The sequence below is a fragment of the Pavona decussata genome, unplaced genomic scaffold (genome assembly GCF_977016875.1).
Source record: "Pavona decussata unplaced genomic scaffold, jaPavDecu1.1 SCAFFOLD_286, whole genome shotgun sequence".
Taxonomy (NCBI): domain Eukaryota; kingdom Metazoa; phylum Cnidaria; class Anthozoa; order Scleractinia; family Agariciidae; genus Pavona; species Pavona decussata.
This window is the reverse complement of record NW_028145687.1, coordinates 1,367,563-1,390,000: the sequence shown is the minus strand read 5'-3', so window position 1 is coordinate 1,390,000 and position 22,438 is coordinate 1,367,563. Positions and strand designations below refer to the sequence as shown.

The window sequence follows — 22,438 nt, the reverse complement described above, 5'->3', positions numbered from 1 at the left end:
AAAGATTTTAACTTGCTTCCTGGAATCTTGAATTCTGAAATGCTTAAATTAACTCATTGGTGTCGAGCAAACAAACTGTACATTAACTTTAAAAAATCAAATTTTATGGTTTTTAGACCACCCCAAAGGAGGCAAACACTTGATATATCTATTCAAATTGACAACAATGCAATTAAACGTGTGAAAGAAACAGTATTTTTAGGTGTTATCCTCGATGAGCATTTGTCATGGAAGCCTCACATTCTTAGTGTTTCTAGAAAAATATCAAAATCAATAGGTATTATTTATAAGTCTAGTTTTTGCCTCCCCAAAACCTCCTTACGTTCCTTGTACTATAGTCTAGTTTACCCTTACTTAATTTATTGTGTTTCTGTGTGGGGATCGACGTATCAGTCTAATTTAAATCGGATTATTGTTCTGCAAAAGAAGATAATTAGAATAATATCAAAAGTTTCTTTTGATGCTCATACCGGTGTTCTTTTTAAAGAACAGGAGATTTTAAAATTCTCTGACATTTATTTATACCAAATAGGTAAATTTATGTATCTATTTAAAAGAAGCTTACTTCCAAATTATTTTCGTGATATGTTTACTCTTGCAAGTTAAATACATTCTTATAAAACAAGAAATTCCAACCTTTTCTATATACCTTATTGTCGAACTAATCTTCGAAAATTCTCAATTCGGTTTCAAGGTCCTTCGTTTTTCAACTCGCTAAGTCGTGAAATTCAAAACAGTGAAACTATCAGTTTGTTTAGCAAAAGACTTAAAAAATTCCTTCTATCTAAGTTAAATTGACTCTTTGTTGAGCTACACACCTTTTCTTTACCTTTTCTTTTTTTTCTTCCTTTCCTTTTTTTTTTTTTTTTTTTCTTCTTTTAAAAAAAAAAAAATTAATTGGAAATTTCAATCAGTACCCTTAACTTCTATGGTTTATCCAATAGTTCTAGGAAGCCTATAGTTAATAAGCCCCCGGCTTCTATATAGGCTTCTTAGCCTTTAACACATTTAATATTGTAAATAGTCAAGTATGAATATTGTAATAGTAAGAATATTGTGTGTCGTCTATAATGTATTTATGTTGTATTTTTTTGTTAATGGCAAATAAATTGAATTGAATTGAATTTAATTTAATTGAAAAGCTACAGATTTTCAGCTCAACGAACTTTCTCGCATGTGTTCTTCCAAGAGGTACAGTTCAGTTTTAGGAGTGGACGCGACCTTTAATTGCGGTGACTTTTTTCGTCACATTTACTTCATTTCAGCACAAAATGTTTGTCTCACAGCGTTCAGGAACTCACCCCGTCATCGTGGGACCATGCATAGTCCACATGACCTAGGGATTTGAAGATTATCATTACTTGGCTAGTCAACTCAAAGTTCACTGCAAGAATTTCGAATTGCTGAGAGCTTTTGGAACGGATGGAGAGAACAATCTGGCCAATGCATTTCTTTGTGAACTACCGGATTCTATTCATCTGAGGTGTAAGATCCATCTATGTGAGAACATGGAGAGGAAGTTAGTGGCCCTGTCGTTTAGCAAAGATGCGAGGCAGACAATTGTGAACACAATATTTGGAAGGCGAAGGGGAGATGCGCGGGAGAAGGCACTTGCGGATGCAAGTAGTGCAGATGAATTTCACCGAATGCTAGAAGACTTGGAGGCAGTCTGGAATCCACACAACATAGTGGCAAGCCCCGGTTCCATGCTTGGTTCAAGCAGCATCTTGGAATGGTAATGACGGGTAATGTAATTGCCCCTGTTAGGCAGTCTGCGGGGCTAGGCTGCCCACCAGTTCTACACACAAAACGTTCCTGAGTGCTGTAACAGTGTGGTTAAAAGAAATGCAGGCCACACTAAGAAAGAATGGTCAGATTTCTGTGCTTCCTTAGAAAGTACTACCCAAAGCCAGGAGTGTGAGTTAACAAAGGCTCTCCACGAAATGGGTGAATACCGACTCTCTTCTGATTTCAAGCATCTTGAAGTAAAAGCTGATAGGTGGCTCGGTATGACGTCTAACCAGCGGGACGCGCACATCAAGCGCTCGTTCAACACGCCATTAGATAAGCTGGGGAAGCCAGAAGATGATGAATCAGACCAGGTGGAAACCGATGATCAAAGAGAACTATCTATTGGATATCAAGAATCTGCAATTACGACGTTGTCTGTTAGCAATCTCAAGCAAATGTGGTCTTTTGCATCGAAGATTCTTAAAGAGAAGAAAGGTGTTCTTCTACTGTCTTGGGACGTAAGTGGTTCCCAACGGCTCGTTTTTGATGGAGAAGGTTCACCTCCTTGTCAAGTCCAAATCGCGGGATTTGGGGCTAAATGGGGTTAAATGTTCTTGCCAGAAATATAAGTCAGCAAGTATCTGCCCGCATTCCTTAGCAATTGCTGAAAATGAATCGTGCCTGGCAGAGTTCTTGGGCCATGGGCTCCTGACAAACGCATGCACTGGAGACGGATCAAATTTCGCCTATGTGACGCGAGGACAAATTTCATCGATTAATGGGTTAAAGATACTGACATACAGAAATTTCCACGAAACACCAATTTCAATCAGAATTCCCTTATTTCAAAAAACAAAAACTTTTGCGAGGGGGGGATGAAGCCAACACAAGATATCCCTGCCCACTTTGCTAAATCCTGTTGGCCAGATAGATGCACACATAGGTTGAAAGCTCGGATTTTACTGTCAGAACCTTTATTAGATTCTAAAATTTATTACTTAATCGGTCAGTGTAAAACGCAGACTACAGACCGGGCGTAAAAAACGGACAGAGGGCACAATTTAGACCAGGAATATACATTGCTTACAATATACTTACTTGTACTATGCTGTAAAACAATCGACAAATGACAACTGAGATTTTATCATGTCATTTTCCTGTCGTTTACAGCTGGATATGCCAGGAAAGAAGCCCAAGTTCACGCACATATGCGTCTTGTTCTGTTCTATATTGGCAGGGAGGACAAAATTCAGTGATGGATCAATTTCGATGTAAAGATGTTGTAACCCATTGAATCTGTTTCCGTTATTATAAATAACTTTTTTTCGTAGAGCTGTTCAAGCGAAGATCAGTTTTCTTGAGTTTAAGCATGCAAGGAGATTGTCAAGATATATACCATAAAAAGAAAGTTGATTTTGATCCCTTGTTTTGGGTTTTACTTTTGACCATTATTCACCGTGTTCATCGAAATGAAGGTGAACAGCACATGCTAACCCAAGTTTGATTAGTCAATAGAAAGGGGGTGAAAGTTATCTCAGAACGAAACTCATTCTCAGAAAAGGTGAAAAAACACGTGCTATTGTCTTCGCGCCGGAGATAGCCAGTTTTTGTCGTACTTTACCGTATCTTGAGTCATTTCAAAGCTTTCGTTTCGTTTCGGTGTTTTCTTTTTTTTTCTTTAGTTTCCTTTCGGTCATTTCGTTTTGTTTCGGTGGTTTCGTTGCGCCGTTTCGGGTTTTAGTACATGCCATTGATCTCTGCCTTGGATTTTTCTTATTCGTGCGAGCGCGAAAAGCAAGAGGGGGAATCGAGCTGAAAGCGCGAAGAAATAGAAGTTAATGGGACACAGATCGAACCTTATTATTATATTACTTTACTGGGAGTTTATATTAGACTAGTAGACATTTGGATAAAGTCATTCTCAGATAAATCAAGGAGCATTTCTTAGTAAAAGTCGGTAACAGGAGTTTTCTAAAGTATTGTATTTGACGTGCTGAAAACGAAGATGCTTGTTTTATACCAAAGTTTAAAGGACGGTGCCTACTAATAGAGAAGAATTTTTGCGCAGTTTTAATATGACTATGCGGAAAAAGAAGACCTTGACAAGGCCTATTGGAATCCAAAAACAAAATTGGGCGTAACCACGCATTTTTAAAGAGATAATTACGCAACAATAATTCTAAAAAGCAGTAAAATACAAAGCAATGTACGGCATTTTTTCCCCAAATTGAAGCTTTATTATCTCTGCAAAATGCATGGCTGTTCCTAATTTTCTTTTTGGATACCAAGAGCACTTGCTAAGTTCTGCTTTCTCCGCATAGTTTTAAACCGCGCAAAGAGGGCTCTGAGAACGAGATTGCCACCCATAGGAAACCCGAGTATCTCGAGATGCGCAGAACGTATGCGCAGTAACAAAAGTAGGCACCGTCCTCACTGAAATTTTATGAAAATCGTCTAGTCTGTATTAAAAGTCATCCAAAACGTTTTTGAAATAAAACGTACAAGTCTACGCTTTTCTAAAGCAAGAACAAAAACCAACCAAAACGAATAAAATGTCAACATCAGTCTCTTTTGTAGTTTGTTTAATACAAACTATAGTTTTACATTAATACTTCAACGATCTTCGAATCATTGCCACATTCTACGCGAGAGCTGCTTTTTCGTATAAAATACGGTATATATAAGGCATACAAATAACGAGCAAATCCAACAAAACTGGCGACTTGTATTTTTATGGTCTCTAAATTTATAACTTTATTTCTGCAACAAAGCAACACAACTAAATTGCTAACATTGCGTTTTACGACCAGTTTATTCCCTTGTCTTGCCCTCCTCACAATTCTTTTTGATTGACAGATCAGTCTTTTCATAAATTTACAAGTCTCTGTTGCCGCATTCGGTGTTGTTCCTTCGCGTTTGGAGTTGGAGTGAGTTCATCTACTACCATTGCACCATTCCATATAGACGTCTCCACGCCACAAGCCCAGTTTATACAGTTTTTGTAATTTTCCTGTAAAAACCTTTTTCAACTAAAGTGTTGTAAACTTAAACAAGAGCATACAATGAAGGTTTTTTTTCAGGAATTCAGCAAACACATACTCACGTAGAATGTTACAAAAATACTACCCAGTAAATAAACTTTTAACAAAGCCAATCGACAACAATGAAGTCCGCGTTCTCTTTTGGGCCAGAAAATGCATGCAGCAACAAAGAAACTTCCAGTGTCGCGCACCTGGATGTCATTGTTACCCGATTTGTTGTTCCTAGTGTTAAAATACAGCACTGGGTTGTTTAATAATATATATTCAATCAGTTAATATTCAGGCTGCTCTAAGATGTTACAATGGGTTGTGGTGGGGGTGCTGGTGACGGTGTAAAAGCAGCAGCAATATCTCCACTCGCCGTTGAGTTGCTTGGCAACGGTATTAAGGGAGCTGGGCTTGCGCCTGCAGTGATATCAGTCAAAAGAGGCGACGCTGTCGCTGTAACTGTGACGTCAGAATTTCCAACTGATGCTGGCGATGATTGAGGGTTGCTGGGCGGAGACACGGGTACTAACGGTTGGGGCATCCCGGCTCCTATAACAGGGGTTCCCTGGACTTGGGGCGAGAATGATGGGACTGATGGCGGGTTACTAGCATGTGCTACTAATGGAGCCCCTACTTGATATGTTCCTGTTGTGGCAGGTGGTGCAGCAGGCGCAGGGAAACTGGGACTGAAAGGATTCATGGCAGGCGGAGCTGCAGTTGAGTTGAGATTCAAGGAAACCATTCCTGATTCAAGACCTGCCAAGAAAGAGAGACACCATACATGAATTCAACAACAGCAATAATAATAATAATAATAATAATAATAATGGAAATGATGGGATGGAATATGTTAAGCCTGGTGAATAGATGAAAATGATGTATTAATCAGTAAATGACACAGGCACACTCAGAAAAAGAAATTCCGAGTGCTCCTATCAGAAGTCGAACCTAAGACTTTCCGATAACTAGTATAGGAAGGTCTTAGGTTTGACTCCTGATAGGAGCACTCAGATTTTTTCCGAGTATGCCTTTGTCATTTACTGATTAATACATCATTCTCATTTCTTCACCAGACTTAACATATCCCATCACATTATTTCCATTGCGCATATGCCATACATTGACATTCCAATCCTAGCAGTATGCAGGATGTTTGTCTCATAAACCTAGTTTAATGGCCTTAGCTCCCACGAGTCTCCCGTAGCTCAGTGGTAGAGCATCCGAACTAGTTATCGGAAGGTCTTAGGTTCGATTCCTGATAGGAGCACTCGGATTTTTTCTGAGTATGCCTCTGTCACTTACTGATTAATACATCATTCTCAATAATAATATTTATTTATTTATTTATTTTATTTATTTAAGGGTCACCGGCATACTCGAAAAAAAGATCTGAGTTCTCTTAACTGGAGTCAAACCTATGACCTTCCAATTACTATTTTGAATGCTCTACCACTGAGCTAAAGGAGACTCGTGGAAGCTAGACCATTAAACGGTTTATGTGACAAACATCCTGCATACTGTCAGGATTTAAATGTTTGAATGTTAGTAATGTAACGTATGTCACACTGAAAAAAATTATCTGCTAAACAGCAAAAGCTATTTCAAGCTTTGATAGAGTGGTTTTCAATCATTGAGGTGTTTTACAAACAAAGTAATCACATTGGCCAATCACAGCAAAGATACAGCAACACAAATGAACCAATGGGAACTCACAACATATTCATCTAATAAATATGAATATATGAAGCATCATATATTGAACTGTGGATGAAAGATTAAATAGAAAAAAGATCCTTGCAGTTAGTTCGCAACTTAAGCAGTTGCGAAAAGAAAGCCCGAAAAAAGTTCAGGCTTGAATGGGATTCAAACCCATGACCTCTGTGATGCCAGTGCAGTGCTCTACCAACTGAGCTATAAAGCCAACTGGGAGCTGGTCATATTGTGAGAATACCGTTCAAGCCTAAATTTTTTTCTGGCTTTCTTTTGGCAACTGCTTAAGTTGCGAACTAACTGCGAGGATCTTTCTTCTATTTCAATTCATCTAAATAGTGTCAACCAGACCTCTGACTGATTGAGAGTAATGTAGTAAAGCAAAACCACATGTAAATGGGAAATTCCTTTGTATTTAGGGGAGCAGTGGTGAGAGTACCCATCTCCCACCAGTGTGGCCCAGGTTCGATCCCTGGACTTGGAGTTATATGTGGGTTGAGTTTGTTGTTGGTTTTCATCCTTGCTCTGAGAGGTTTTTCTCTGGGTTTTCTTCAGTTCTTCTTCAGTTTTCTTCTCTCCTCAAAAACCCACATTTCCAAATTCCAATTCAACCAGGTGGTATCTGAGGGCCATTTGTTTGTCCGTCATAACAGCTTTCAAGTGCCATCCCCATTAAGTAAAGTTTATTTATTTATTTCACTTTATGTAGTCAACTGAAAACCACTAGCAAAGTGAGCTACATTATACACTTAATGTATGGTCCCAAGGGAAACAGTTAGTTTTCTTTTCCCTCGAGTCCTGATGGTCGAGGGAAACATCAGGACTCAAGGGAAAACAAAACTAACTAGTTTCCTGACGGACTATACATTAAGTGCTTTGTTATATATTTAGACTTTCCCTTCAACAATCACAGCAAAACAAACAAACAAACAACTGAGGAATTGTATCCCGGTCGGGATACATTTGTATTTGATCAGAGGCACGTGACCAAGAATCAACCAATCACAGTGCTCATTTTGTTGAGTGAAAGTCTAGGTATATAACAATTGCCATATTGTTGACAGTACTGTACCTGCTGTCTGGGTTGATGAAGCTGTTGATACGGCAACAAGAGGAACAGAGGTGGGGGGCATTGAAGGCCCAACAAGAGGAACCTAAACACCATAAAATTAATCATTAGTCTTTTTACTCCTAATGTATCAAGAATGAAACAAGAAAAAAAACCAAATTCCAACAAACAAACAAACAGCACAATATGGAAGGACTCATCAGTAGCTTTCACTTCAATGGTCTCACTTTTGGACTTCATGCACAATCATAAAAGTCAGAAGCACCTTATACAGCATAATTAATTTTATAGTACTACAGGAAAGCGTTTTCATTTACATGGTACACTTTAGGATTTCATCCAGACTCTTGAAGTTAGAACCACCTTGCACAGTGTAATAAATAGTGCCACAGGAAAGTACAGTTCAGTTGCGTTTCTTTGAACGGTCACACTTTAAGACTTGAAGGGTAGAATCATACGCAATCAAAAAAAGCATTGCCCTTTTGAAACTTGAACATGTTAAACTCAACTTTCCTAATTTTCTGAGGTAAAAGGTGATTAACGGCAGTTTAAAATGAAATCATTGCTTGCATTTTGAACCTCAGAAAAATCAATGATGTGCTGTAGAAAACTGCAGTTTCAAGAAGATTCAGTCCATGGAAAATTGAAGGGAAATCAAAGGAAAATCAAAGGATGAGTTCATAAAGGGCCTCATGATCAGTGCATTAAGACCAAATTTGATGAAGTACAATTAAAGCATTTTCATATTTCTGTGGTGAAATCAGTCTATCAACAAACAAATAATCATTGTTAAATGCACAAAAACTACATGACTAGTTTGTTCATTGAATTGCATGTACAGTCAACTGTGGCCTTGCAGACACCTTGCTATTATGGACACCCCAATAATACAGACAACAACTAAATCCCTCAAAAATAAATTACAGACGTTTGACTGAAATAAATTCCCTCTATTATGGACTCTCACTATTAACGACACTAACTTGCGGTCCAGAGGGTGTCCGCAGTATAGGAATTTGACTGTATTATAAAATTTTTCCTAAAATGCAAATAGGACCTCAGTCCTTCAAACGTTAGCGTGGTTGGAATAATTCTAATAATTAATTGTTAGAAATCTACAGTCAGTAGTGTAACTCACATCTGAAAACCCATCAGGAGCTGGCGAGGTGTTAGGTTGATGAGGTAATTCAAGAGAATCTCTGATGGGTATTCTGTGAAGGTAGCCATATCCTATACCACATCCCATGCTGAAACAAAACACACCAATGAATATTTACAACTCTCCACACACAGGCAATACAACTTTAATGATCTCCAAGCCATTTAGTTCAGGTTGTGCGGTGCATCGGGTGAGAATTACATGTATCAATGCATACAGAAGTAAATGGTGAGGGGGATTAGCAGAGGGAAGGGGCTAAACACAGGAAATTTGATATCCGTGTTTGGTTTCACTCAAAGAATACTGGGGGCAGTTTTCAAGACCAAGAGGTATTTTTCAAGTACAAACTAGTGCAAACTAGTCCAATGTGTTAGAAGAATATGTTAAGGACGGTGCTTACTTTTGTTACTGCGCATATGTTCTGTGCATCTCAAGATATTTGGGTTTCCTATGGGTGGTGCCTACTATTACAGGGATATTTTTGTGTGGTTTAAAACTTTGCAGAGCAGGGCTGCAAATAACTAACAGGCAGGCGCCGGTCACATTGTCCGGTCAAACATGTTTTTGCCCGGACACTACCTGTTTTTGGCCGGTCAAATTTTAACAGTCGTAACTCTTGCGATAGTGAACCCAGATTGCACAGTAATCCTTTTATAACTAAGAAAACAACTGAATCCAAGTCGGTTTGGCAATAAAAATTACAAGTTAATAGTTTAACTACTCTTCACTGCAGAAGCAGCCTCGCATTCAATACATGGAACGCTTACGCAAGATACAACCGCAATTGTCCGTTTTACTTTACATCTGGCAAAATCACTTATAATTAAATGTTACACTTTGGCAATCGCCACATCATTTCTACAACTGAACTTTAAGTAAAATGTGCAGAATATATGAAAGCTGAAAGGTTCAATCGGTCTCTTAATTAATTTGAAAAAAGAAGCTAACTGAAATGTAAACATAAACAAGAAACACTTAACTTTAATTCATAAATTATCGTTTTAGGGTTTCGAAATTCGGCAGTACTGTATGTAATTGTATTAAATGCATGGCGTCTTATTCCAAGTACCATTGTTGCGCTCGCTGACTTTTTTCCTTTTAGAATCCCTTTAAGACGACCTTATTCTCCACTTTTATACGCTCCATTTTTGAGTTGCATCGAGTGTTGAAATCACCAGAAAGCTTAGTAACGAAGCATGTTTTGCAGGGTCTGCCAGAAGAAACGTATGGTTTGTTTGCTTTTCGCACTTTGCAACAAATACTACGTGGAGTATTCTTGGTGCCACAAGATAAGTCTTCGTGAGGGTGCTTTCCGATCATTCAATCAATCAAACAATCAATCACTTTATTTAAGAGTCAATCATGGTATCTAGCCAAAGGTTAAACCCTCTACTAATTGGAAACACTTAAAGTAAATAAAATAACGGAAGACACGATGATTTGCGGTTGCGATAGGACTTGATAACATCGTGGAAGTTTGCGACTACCGGGAATTTCTCGACCACTAATTTGTCTAGTTATATATCCACGTTTTTTTCTTTCGGAAACATAAATGTTGTCCCTCGTGATTTTCAAATAGTTAAAAATTAAAATTTCTCTGAACGAGTCGGTAAAGGACCGGACAAGATGTCCGGCAATCCAAGGAATTGTCCGGTCAATACCCAATTTTGACCGGACATTGTCCATTGACCGGCCGTTATTTGCAGCCCTGCAGAGAAAGCAGAACTTAGCAAGTGCTCTTTGGGGTAACCATGCATTTTTCAGAGATAATAAAGCTTCAATTAAATAAAAAAAAATGCCATACATTGCTTTGTATTTTGGCAGTTTTTAGAAGTATTGTTTCTTAATTATCTCTAAAACATGCGTGGTTACCCCCAATTTTCTTTCTGGATTTGATTCTATATCCCTTACTAAGATCTGCTTTTCCAGCATAGTCGTTAACCGCGTAAAAATACTTCTATATTAGTAGGCACCGTCCTTAATTAATACTGCATCTTCTAAGTTCCTCTTACCTTCCCTCTCCTCCCCAATTTCTGTTTGGTGTGATTGTCACCTGCCAAGAGACACCAAGAATCAATAATTCGTTAAGTCCAGGATTGAACAGCATAAATCAGAAAGGTGCAAGCTCAATTATTTGGTCTTAATATGTTTGAACAATCATGCCACCTACAGGAAATGTTTGTTAAAAGAATTATTCTTCCATCATATGATTGGCTTTCCTTTGCAACACAATGGAATTCCCAAAAGATAATTCTAATGTAGTGACTACATGATTTCTAAGTTCACTTCTTAAAGAACCTCACATTTTGGCAGATTCTGTTCCTACAATATTCATAGTTAAATACAACATAGTTATACGACCCTGTAACATTCATCGTACTGCAGTTCAAAATCGTAGAGGAGGTGTGACTTGTGTAAGACCTATTCACGTGGCCCTGTTCTTGATTCACTGATAAGCAATATATCTTACATAATGCTGCAGCAAAGCTTAAAGATTGCCCTTTCCAAGAAGCCTTCCCATGCACCTTATTCTCTTTGGCAACAAGTCATGGCCCAGGCCTCAGAGAGTTCTTGGACCTCGGAACTAGTGTCCTTTGCTAGTAGTTCACTGGTTCAATATAAAGAATCCAGAGTGGTCATTTAGTGCCATAACCTGTAATTCCTGTTATGGCTGAATACCCTTAAAAAACCCTTGATGTTATGGATCATTGATATTGATGGTTGTAGGGTCATCTTACTACAAGACCGTTACGGGTGTGAAGCATAGTGCAACATGTGCGGCTTAATAACAGCCCTGACAAAGTAATCAAAGAAACATACCTCTCTACAGCCATCTGTTTCTGAATTGTACACGTATAACTTAAGCAATTTGCCTTCATGACTTTCTATAAGTTGAAACAGGTCCTCAGACTGTAAAAGAAAAAACAGTAAGAATTCAGTTACTGAACACAATAAATAACTCCTTTCTGTTTTCTGCGTTCCAGCTATGGAGTAATCTGCCTTTATAACTTTAACTGTCCTCCTCAGTCAGTAATTTTAAGCATAATCTTCTTGCTTATTTTGGTGTCTCATCTTGTAATCCCCTGCATTATGTAGGTAATCGTTTTGATTCTGTTAATCACTCTTGCTTTCCATGTAACAACAGTACCCTTAATCACGACCTTTTTATTAGAAATTGTGTTGTTTCTCTGGCTTGCCCTCACTGCAACGTACCTGTGGAAGATGTTAAGCACTATTTTTTTGTACTGCCCAATGTATGCTGCTCATCGTATTGCTTAATTTACCTCTGCTGCCCACATACTGGGAGATAAATGGCTTCTGGCTTCAGACAAGAAAAAGATTGAATGTTTTCTGTTTGGTTCTCTGGATTTGCAATTTCAGTCTAATGTTTGTTTATTCGAGCAAGTTCAGTCATTTATTTCCCAATCATCTCATTTTTCTTAGTTTAGCTTTGTAGATTTCTTTTTTAACTTGTACTCATGTTAGCCCTGTAAATTAATCCATCTCTGCCGTGTGTTTGTGTGGGTTACTTGATCTGACGTAAGCTCTCTAGATGGGCACTTAGTTGCTCTTGGAGCAAATGTCGTGTTCAAATATCGTTTAAATAAAAAAAAATAGCTGGAATCAATCTGAATGAGGCCACAGCTATGAGCATATATGAGAGGAAAGCAGCCTTTCAACAAAGCGCTTACCTCATGAAGAACCGAATCAGCTCCAATAATGTAGTCAGTGTTTGATCGCAATCCAGCAATATCTGCTGGAGAGTTGGGTTGAACTTCCTTTAGAAAAAAAATTAAAAATGATGAATATGATATAATTATGTAAATGCAGAAGAAAAGAATACACAACACTAAATGTCTTGAAGAAAACTTACCAATACATGCCAGACATTTTCATTTGCTCCTTCAAAAGAACAAAATCGAATGCTAACACCTGTGAGAGGGTAATAAAAAAGAGATCATTGTACTCCAACCTTTTAAAAACAGCAGACGAGACATAGTATGAATAAACAGTTCACTGGCATCAACTCTATCAGTCTTGCTAAGGGAGGTTACTGGCTTCAAGAGAACTTTCAAAAGAGATTCTAAAAATATGTGCCAAAAATTTGGTGCATATTTTTCAAACTCTCTTTAATTAAGTTCTTACGCATTTGCACTGTATATGGTTTTCCTTCAGGTTTAAACTACATAATATGTAATTGAAGAATAAGTATACAAGGCATAATGATTAACAATGCTGTGATTTTACTAAGTTTACAAACCTTGTTCAAAACAAGTAACTGTAATTCCAGAAAATATCCATACTGCTTCCTCCCCCCCCCCCCCCACCCCCTCAGAAGGGATTGGAATTCCAAAGGCCAAAAAATTTAACGGTAATATGAAGCTAACTTGGAAAATTGGAATTTCCAGGAAGGGGGGGGGGGGGGGGGGCGGAGGGGGTCTTCAAAAAACATCCTTTTCATAGTGGGCGGTGGGTATGGACATTTTCTGGAACTACACAAAGAATAGAAGTAACAAAATATACAAATCAAAGCTCTTTCACTTTAAGGACACCCTGCTTTATAAGAACATCATAAATTATCAAAAAAAATCAGTTTAATAATGGTCACGCTGGAAATTGTGGCAATATATTGCATTTGATTCTGCCAGTGATAATGTTTGTCAAGTAGATTTAGAAGTATGCAGTCCCACAACACTGTCTAGCTTGAATTGAAAATCCTTTGCAAATATAGTTAGTATGGGGAAAGGCTATACAAACAATAAAACACTTGCCTAAAAGACCCTGTCCTCCCCACATGCTACTTGGAGTAATGCTAACCTCTGAAACACAAACAGCCAAAAACATTTGTTACATCACCACATTACTGATCTACCTTGTAGTAAACATCACCATGTAGTGGTGAGTTGGCTTTTATGTCTTCATGATCCTTAGAATAATGCTGGTGTAAGACAGCTTGAAGGGTCTAGATATCAGGCTGATAAAAGTGATCCCCTGGTCCTACAGACCCCAGTTGTTCAAAGAATGGATAAGTATCCAGTGGAAAAATTGCTATCCAGTGGATAAAACATCCTCCAACCAATACATTATTTTTATCCACTGGGTGACGAATTATCTGCTGTATAAAGTTATCAGCACTTTAAACAACTGGGGCCACGTTGGGGCTTTGGTAGGGGGCTAGAAATCAGACCACAAAAAAAAAAAAAAAACATACCCTACAGAAACAGTCTTGAACTGGTAGTTACAGCGTTCTGGAGTTTTTTACTCCTGATTGTCAGGCACAGAATGAATGTGTAGAGTTATATACCACTAATTCAATATTCTCATTAACTAAAGTAAGTATTAATAATAAATATTCTTAGTCAAAGCTTTACATTTGAAGTAGCAAGAAATAATGTTATTAATTAATTATGCTCACCTCTTACTTTACAAGTTTTGCTACTAAAAACCAGCATTTTTACAGGTTTTTCTGCATTAGATTTCAGAATTTCTTTCAGCGTTTCATTATCTTGATCCTATGGAAACAAAAAACAATAAATAAGAAACCTCTGTCCTCCTGAAGCAGTAATGCTCGAGGAACAAGGACTTTGGTATCACTCATCATGGGTAGGGGGAGGGGGAGGGGAGGGGAGGGGAGTATATACTTCCCCTTTTTTTCACTCAACTTTAGAATCGCATTTACGGCAAAACTGCAAACATGAGTTTTCTTGAAAAAATGAATACACAGATGAAAACAGTGCAAAATAATTCTGGCCTTCGACTCTTACACAAAACTACTCAATTTTACTTAGAAAATGAAAACAGCCAGTCACAAACGTACAATAAACATGGTCACTTGGTCATTTCAGCCATTTGACGTTCGCCATAAACTTAATTCTAAATCACTCTAATGACAGCTCCACAGTTTACTCAGAATAAAATAAAATAAAAGACTGTTTATTAACCACATTGCAGTCAGCTAGAAGTAGAATGGGTTAATGGGAATAGGCAGAATTGTCTCCTTCTGGGAACTGATAATTATTCCGTGTATTCTGTTATTCCTGAACTGAAATAAGAATAGCCAGAACTGTCCCAAAAGAATGTGCCCTAAAAATGTGTTCTTCTATTTCACTATTTTTCCACTGCTCATGAAAGTCAATGAATGATTGAATCCAATTTCTTCATACACACTGGCCCTGTTTAACTAAAGCTGATTTCTACAAGGAGCATTCCAATACACAGGGATGTAGCTTACAAAAACCTCAGGAAGCTTATTTATAAAACCAGCTGGGTCTTTTGGACTGTACACCTTTAAAATGAGCCTCAAGTATTTGTGTTCTGTTGAAATTTCAGCCGGTGATATGACCTCTTACAGATAGTGAAATTTGCTGGTAGCCGGCTCTTAGTGACGTAGCTAAATAGAGAACTAACATAAATACGAAAATATATAATGAAAATTTTGTTGAATATAAAATACAGAATTGACCCCTGCCATTTTGAGTACAATCATTACAAAAGTGTTCTCATAACAAAATGCCTTTCTAATGATTAGACTCCAGGGCCCAGTTGCTCGAGCATGGTTAGCGCTAACCCGCGGTAAATACCATGACAACCTATAGGTTTTAATACCTCTTAACCAATGGTTAGCGTTAACCATGCTTCGAGCAACTCAGCCCAGCAGAATAAGAGATTAAATGCTGATTTACACGACAGAAAATTTTTGGCACAGCTCGGATAGACATGGTAAGCATACCAAAAAATATAGCACTGATGTCTTGTTTACACATCTTTTTTTCTGCTGCACTAAGTGATATGAAATGATGTTTTGCTATGGGTAAAAGGCTCAACATCTTGGGTAGCATACGCGATTATTCGTTAGGGCACATGCAGCCAATGGCTTATTTCATTGAAACGTGGCGGACAAGAAGTATTTGGAGTTTCTACTTCTAAAAGGCCACGCATCTTGTTGAAAGGACGTCGAAAATCAGTCTCTTCGTGTTCTTCTTTCCAGAATAACAGAAAAAGGCAAAATGTTCATTGTAATAGCAGCAATGCTTGCTAGTAACCGTCCTATTGAGCAATGATTTTGGATGTTAACACGCAGTGGTCACTGGTTTGAGATGGTAGACACAGTATTCATGGACAAGAAGTGGTACGATCCAACAGAGGATGCCAACCAAAGTGATGAAGGCTTGTCAGGAAAAAATTGGTTTGGCACAGTCAATCCTTGACACTACACATAATTTTTGTCCGAGCTGAGCTGAGTTTTTGGGAATGCGTACCAATTTCACCCATACTCGGACTACCTATCCAATCGGTCCGAGCACAGGAGAAACTTTGGCTCAGCACGGTTGCGTCAAAGTCGTTTACAAAGCAAATTTTATCCGTACAACAACAACAACAATCTTTATTTGTACTCTTGCCTTATGTGAAGTTCATTGCAAAAATATAAGAAATAAAATCAGAGTACTGGCTGCCTGGAATAACTATAGGGGCTAGTGGAGCCAGGTAGCCAGTTGACATCAGCATTAAATGAAAATAAATTACAGGTCAGCAAGATAGCACAAATTCACACACACACAAGAGACACACACAAGAACAGGGAAAGTAATGCAACAGATATAACAACTACGAATTACAATGCTATTAGGCAAGTGTAAAGTACCAAACCATTATTTTTTGGTACATGTACCATTCTTATTTGACCCACGCCAAAAATTTTCTGTCGTGTAAATAGGCCCTTTTTTTCCCTTAATTTTTCATTTAGCCATCTACTGGGTTTGCAAAAAAATTATGAGGAAATTTCTAGTAACAAAATCATTTGCTGTTGACTTCATGGTTCAGAATTTTAATTGCCTCAACCAAAGAGGAAATATTATGCAGTCTGAATATAAGTCTTAATTTACCAAAATCAATGTTAATTACCATTGCTGTATATTGCTTCTACCACACGTACATCTAATATATGGAATAAGTTAATATTGCTCAGCTCATCTGAGATTAAAATTAGCACTGAGAATCAGACAATGGAATATTTTCATGTTAATACGCTCTGGAAGCAACATTAATTAGTTTGTTGAAATTATAATGATTGAAGTGGAGCGCTCTATTACTTTTTCATTGAAAAAAACAGCTGTCTAGAGCTAGAAAAAAGAATACACTTTTTCCAAGGCTTTGAAATAATTGTTGAATTGTTCTCTGTGGTTTATTGTACTCAAAAAGGGCAACACGAAAAGAAGGGGAAAATTTCAACTCGTGAAAAAGAAAAATGAAAACTTTCTATCAGCCATTTGCCAGCTTTCTATTCACAAATACAAGTTTACATTGTACGTCTAGCTAAATTGAAACCCACCAATCTTGTGTTTTCGATTGAAATTATGAAATCAAAGAAAGGTTCCAGTCCAGCTTTGTATCCAGGAGAATTTTCTTGAACCTAAAACGCAAAAGATGGAAGAAAATCACTCTGTGAATGCATGAACCAGCGTCATTCAAAAAACTTGCTACGTGTGTAAGCTAAGCTGCAGAACAAAGATTACACTGTATCCTACTAAGCTTGAAGCTAAATTCAAAAAGCACAAATTGGATCGATCATAAATTACCCTTAGCACATGATATCCCTCCGATCCGCCTCCAGGAATTTCTGCGGATTGGCCAGCTCCCATGTTAAAAACTTTCTTCACTCTTGAAGATATTTCGTCTCATTCAAGATGGCCGCCAAAATGTTGACGTGGACTTGAGAAGGTCTTTTCCCACAAGTCTTTGCGAGCGAGGTCTGGAACTCTCGAAGCTTCCTGGGGTGAGGGGCGGGGAAATTTGTGTACCATTTGGCGGGAAATCGGAAATAAAGATAGCAGAGCGATAATTCCTCAGTATCTTTCTCTGAAAAGCATTGTGAAGGGCTTACTGTATTTTGCGAAACGAAACGAAACGAAATGAGAACAAATCAAATGAAGGTTAAAAAATGATATCAAGTGACATTGTTCGGCGCGCGTTGTGATGTAAACAAAATTGAAGAATAAACACCGGAAATGCAGAGTTTTGAAATTAAAGATTTGTATTTTGCGAAACGGGGCATTTCTGACCTCTTGGCTCGCCGCTTTTTGTTCAGAGTTCATCATTGCAACGAGAAAAATATTTACGAAAACAAGTTAAAGTTTGCTGCAATCTGAAAAGAGCTCGTTTCGCAAAATACAGATCTGTTTAAAAGATTGTACTGAAATTCGCGCGACTTAGTATCGTTCAATCAATTCTCATTGAGTCTATCATAGAAACAGCGTTGTTCCGGAACCGTGTTCGGAGCGTAAATATTTACAAACAAAAATTCAGAACTTTGCATATCAGCTTGCATAATAATATAGCGACCATTGTCAACACGCTTTAGGTTAAAGTCTTAGTCATTTCTCACTAGAATCATTACTCCACGGCTGTGATTAGAACCATGTGAAAAGAAAATCTTACCTTGCCATTGTGTCCTCCACGTATCCTCGATTTCTGCCGTACAGTAGGTTTCTAGGAGAAAAATTATGTCATGCTTTTTCTTGTTCAACCACATGAAGAGAGCTTTTCTTCTTTTCGGAGAACGAATCCCTCGACAATTTAAAGATAGCAATTTAAAATCCATATATTCTTTCTCGTACGCAGGTCGATTTTAGATTGATATGAAAGCTAACTCTATCAAATATTTTAAAGCAAAACATTTCACCTGCATTGCAAAGGATACGACTACATATGAATACAAAAAGGTTCTTAAAAATAAACACTGAATACAATAAAAAATTACAAAGGCTGCGGACAATGATACCCATGTACAGCCTGGTGGGATTTGGTACGGTAGTTTGTTATGTAAATTCTTGAAGCCACCACTATTTTGAAGCGAGAAATAATTATTCCTCATGACCAGAAAGAAAAAAGAGAAGAGAATACAGTCGGACCTCTGTTAAGCGCCACTTTCCAAAGTCCCGAATTATTTGTCAGTAAAGTGCTGTATTCGATACCTCTATTCAACGGCCACCTCTATTAAGCGGCAGCGGCCACCTTTTTGTTGTTGCAAGTTTAGTATTTATTGTTTTTTACCTCTATTAAGCGGCCAGCAAATTATTTTTTTAAGCGAAATTGTGACAGATAATATAACGGTGATAACTAATAACAAACAAGAACTGCAATTTAATCTCTACTATAATGACACCGATCAATTCCGACACTTTGCCCAGCTTCACGGTCACCAGGACCTTGCCCTAGCTATCGGCAAGGCAAATGACTTGATCTCCTCGTTACAACTCCGAGCTCCACAACGGCAAACATCAGTGACGGATTGTTTTAAATAAATCGTACGTGAAATATTTTGGGCTAAAATTTTTTTGCAGACTGTTGATGCAAAAAAGCCTAAGAAACTTGATGTTTTGTTACATAGATTTGCATCTTTTTCTGTACATACTCAACATGCTCTCTGTATTAGAGCTAGCACTTTGCACGGACTTGAAATGCGCAAATATAGGGCACTTAAGGTTCTGCTTCAATGATTTTCACATTCATCTTCACATATGTTCACTTTTTAACAAGCGTTTTGCTATATAGAGGCAATAAAATTACGTTGACTGCCATTTCTACCTAATTTATATTGTACCTATATTAAACGGCCAACCTCTATTAAGCGGCCAGTTTTTAAAGTCCTCAGGGTGGCTACTTAATAGAGGTCCGACTGTAGTACAAAATTTGGTTCTTATAATTATATATATATCTAAGTATTTAAGGAGCTATGTTCAGGGGATGATATACTCTCTACCTATGTACAATTTATCAGGTTCCTTTTTACAAAAGAAAGCCAATTTTCCTTCTTCTCTAGCGCGTTTCAACCTTGGCCACTGCTTCTTCCTGCTCCCCTGAATCTCTTTGGGTAAATCAGCATAAACTTTGACATCGACGTCGTCTTTCATCTCCAGCGCCCTCTTAAAAACACGTTCACGATCTGGATACCACAGAAAACGTGCGATAATCGGCCGACGTACCTCAGGTTTCTTTTTGCCCATTCGATGAACCCTCTGAAACTCAAGATCTCTCGCTAAGAAGCGGCGGACAACTTCGCCGGTGTTCTCATCTCAGTTCATTCGGGTCGCTTTCGGGGATTCCAAGAAAGCGCAAGTTTTCTCTTCGATTATAAACCTCTTGGTACATGATACGCTGTGTTAACGCTTTAATCTCCTGAAGATTGTTGTCGGTTTTGCCTTTCAGCTCGTCCACTTCAGAATTAATAAATTTCATTCCGTTGTCCATTTCGTTTACCGAGCTCTCCATTAAAGCAACTCTGTCATTTAGGGCGACTACATCTGACTGAACGTTCTTGATAGTGTTCTCAGTCCCTTAATGTTTCCTAACACTCCCTCAACTTTCCTGTCCATTTCATCAAGCTTGCTAAGTACTTCATCCAGCTTCGACATCACTTTAGTTACATCTGAAGCCGTATCCTCGGCGGACTTGCCACTGTTCTGTTTCTTCTCTTGGGGAGAAAGGAGAAGTCATCTTCTTCATCTAATTTTGTTAGCTTGTAAATGGCCGGTTTTTTCACTAGAGACGCAACTTCCGTTGTGTGTCTTGAACGACGCACAACGGAAGATATAGTTCGTCCACAACGCATGATGCGTCTTGTGCTCGTCTTTATACCAGAGACGCATAACCAGACAAACAACAAATGTTTGCCCAAGTCCGTTCAGATGGATAATGCGTCCTCTAGTATAAAAATGGCCATTTATAAGCTTGAATGATTTCTTTCAATTCTCCACCTGCCTCAGTAAAATCAGTTTCAAGTTTAGGATTAATTCAAAGAACTTGTATTGGAATTTAATTAAATGAAAGCTAAAACAGTTCGATGGAATTGAAACACATAGACATTACGGCCATCTTGATTGCTTGATTCAGACGCAAGAAATTCTGATCTGAGCCGCTCATTGAATTGAATTAGATCATCATCTAAGTTTAAGTGTGGTACATAAGCCCTTAATTAAATCACATTTGTTGTCTTCTCAAGTTTAAGCTGGTTATTTTGTTCTCGTGCACATGCACTGTTATCTTTATTTTCACCTTCTGAGTTTAACTAATACTTAGGTTAAAATTTTGGTCTTAAATGCTGACAACGACAAGACTTTTTTTACACTGTTGTCTTAAAATAACTTTCACAGTAGTAAGGGCCTGATAATAGGTCTCCTCCCCAGTTCAGCAAAAAAGAGTCAATTTTCCCTGTAGGTCAGCGTTTTTCTCTCTCGAAGAGATGCTAACTTGTCGCCCGGTTCGTGTTTTTGTTCGTTTCCCAGGTCAAAAAGTCCTTTGAAGAAGCCATTATGCTCGGGGTTTATTGTAAGAACCAAGGAAGGCATACTTGTCAAAAACAACAACAACAACGACAACAACTTCATTTCACATTTCCTTGCATTTTCATTTTAAAACATTAGCGCGGTGAGAGGACGTAGTTCAAGAAATTTTAAACTTTCAGTGAACTTAACGCCGCTAAAATTTTATGTTTAACATGAAGAACTTTATGCTTTGAAGCAATCGAACAAGAGACCTTAAAATAGAATTTGCTCCGCTTCGTCGTTTTTGTATTCTGAAAGTTTATAAATCTAAGCGCAAGTGAGAGGCATCGAGTATCGGAATAACAAACCGCCACACTACTAAATATAATAACAACATCAAAGATAACACTCTTTACGCATTAAACCCACAACCAAAATACTTTATTTCGATTTCTTGGCCATTACCACCTAAAACTATCCTAAACCAATTCGTTTTATTTTCAATGTTATTTATTATTCATTTTCCAAATTTTGTCAACTTTTGTACATTAATTTAAGTCTGACGTCTTTTGTTTTCATTGGTCCCCGGGTAATTACTCTGTCAGCTCATGATTGGCTCTCTGGAAATCTTTTGTTTTTTTCCTATATAAGTCCGATACCACCCGGATGTTTTGGGCGGATTCACTAAACTGAGTGCACAGTATACAAAATGACTTACTCCCTTTACATGCATAAATTATCCCTACGTCTCCCCTGATGTCCCCGTCACTCTATTTACATTCCTTCAATTCCCCCCACCCCACCGTTAATCAACCCCGTTCAAATATATTTCAGTTATTCTAGCCTTTGTTGTTTGTTCTATCAAGCTCGTCACCTCCGCCGTTGGGATCAGTCTGCCGTTAATATTTTGTATTCAACCCCGTTCTCCCATTTCACTTATCACCTTAGTTATATCCACGAATTCCCCCACCCCACCTGAAATCAAACCCGCTCTCCCACTTCACTTATCACGTTAGTTATATCCACGAATTCCCCCCCCCCCCCCCACCTTTAATCAACCCCGTTCTCCCACCCTAGTTCTCCCCTCATGTCCTTGTCACTTCACTAATCACCATAAATTTAGTTGTATCCCACAAATTCTTACGCACACACACCTTAAATTAACCCCGTTCTCCCACCCTAGGTTTTTATGATTTCTGCCCATCCAACACCCCACTCACACCTCTTCTCTTGCATTAATTATCTCGTCTCGCAAAAAATATATCACCCTTCACCTCCCTTGTTACACTTATGCGCCATATATTTCCACATAAATCCACACCATAAATACACCGCAAAACCCAATGTTACTTCAGTCATACCCATGAGCTCTCACCCATATCCCACAAATTAATTTCTAGAAAACACTCCACTATTCCATCCCATGTATTCAGCCCACTGATGAATAACCCTACGGATTCACTCACATCCATTTAATCAC

The 22,438-nt window shown here is 38.1% G+C and overlaps 2 protein-coding genes across 2 annotated transcripts; both read right to left on the bottom strand.

The window, feature by feature from the left end:
• Nucleotides 1–4,927: 4,927 nt before the first annotated feature.
• LOC146455093 (Golgi reassembly-stacking protein 2-like) lies at nucleotides 4,928–17,426 on the bottom strand. Its single transcript, XM_085094708.1, has 11 exons — nucleotides 17,275–17,426; nucleotides 17,028–17,108; nucleotides 14,115–14,211; nucleotides 13,471–13,518; nucleotides 12,573–12,631; nucleotides 12,391–12,477; nucleotides 11,519–11,608; nucleotides 10,711–10,751; nucleotides 8,678–8,786; nucleotides 7,543–7,624; nucleotides 4,928–5,516 (listed from the first exon to the last, which is right to left on the bottom strand). The coding sequence occupies exons 1-11, from the start codon at nucleotides 17,335–17,337 to the stop codon at nucleotides 5,062–5,064; spliced, it is 1,212 nt and encodes a 403-aa protein (XP_084950834.1). The 5' UTR covers nucleotides 17,338–17,426; the 3' UTR covers nucleotides 4,928–5,061.
• A 2,008-nt stretch (nucleotides 17,427–19,434) lies between these two features.
• Nucleotides 19,435–20,109, bottom strand: LOC146455092 (uncharacterized). The gene is given in 3 exon segments (XM_085094727.1): nucleotides 19,435–19,773; nucleotides 19,775–19,960; nucleotides 20,050–20,109. Coding segments are annotated over 3 exon segments (585 nt in total).
• Nucleotides 20,110–22,438: the final 2,329 nt, after the last annotated feature.

Coding starts and splice junctions, on each gene's coding strand:
- LOC146455093 (XM_085094708.1), bottom strand. CDS start 17,337: ATGGGAGCTGGCCAATCCGCAGAAATTCCTGGAGGCGGATCGGAGGGA. Junction 12,478..12,572: donor AAAATGTCTGGCATGTATTG/GTAAGTTTTCTT, acceptor TTTTTTCTAAAG/GAAGTTCAACCCAACTCTCC. Junction 7,625..8,677: donor CTCCTGATGGGTTTTCAGAT/GTGAGTTACACT, acceptor TATGGTGTTTAG/GTTCCTCTTGTTGGGCCTTC.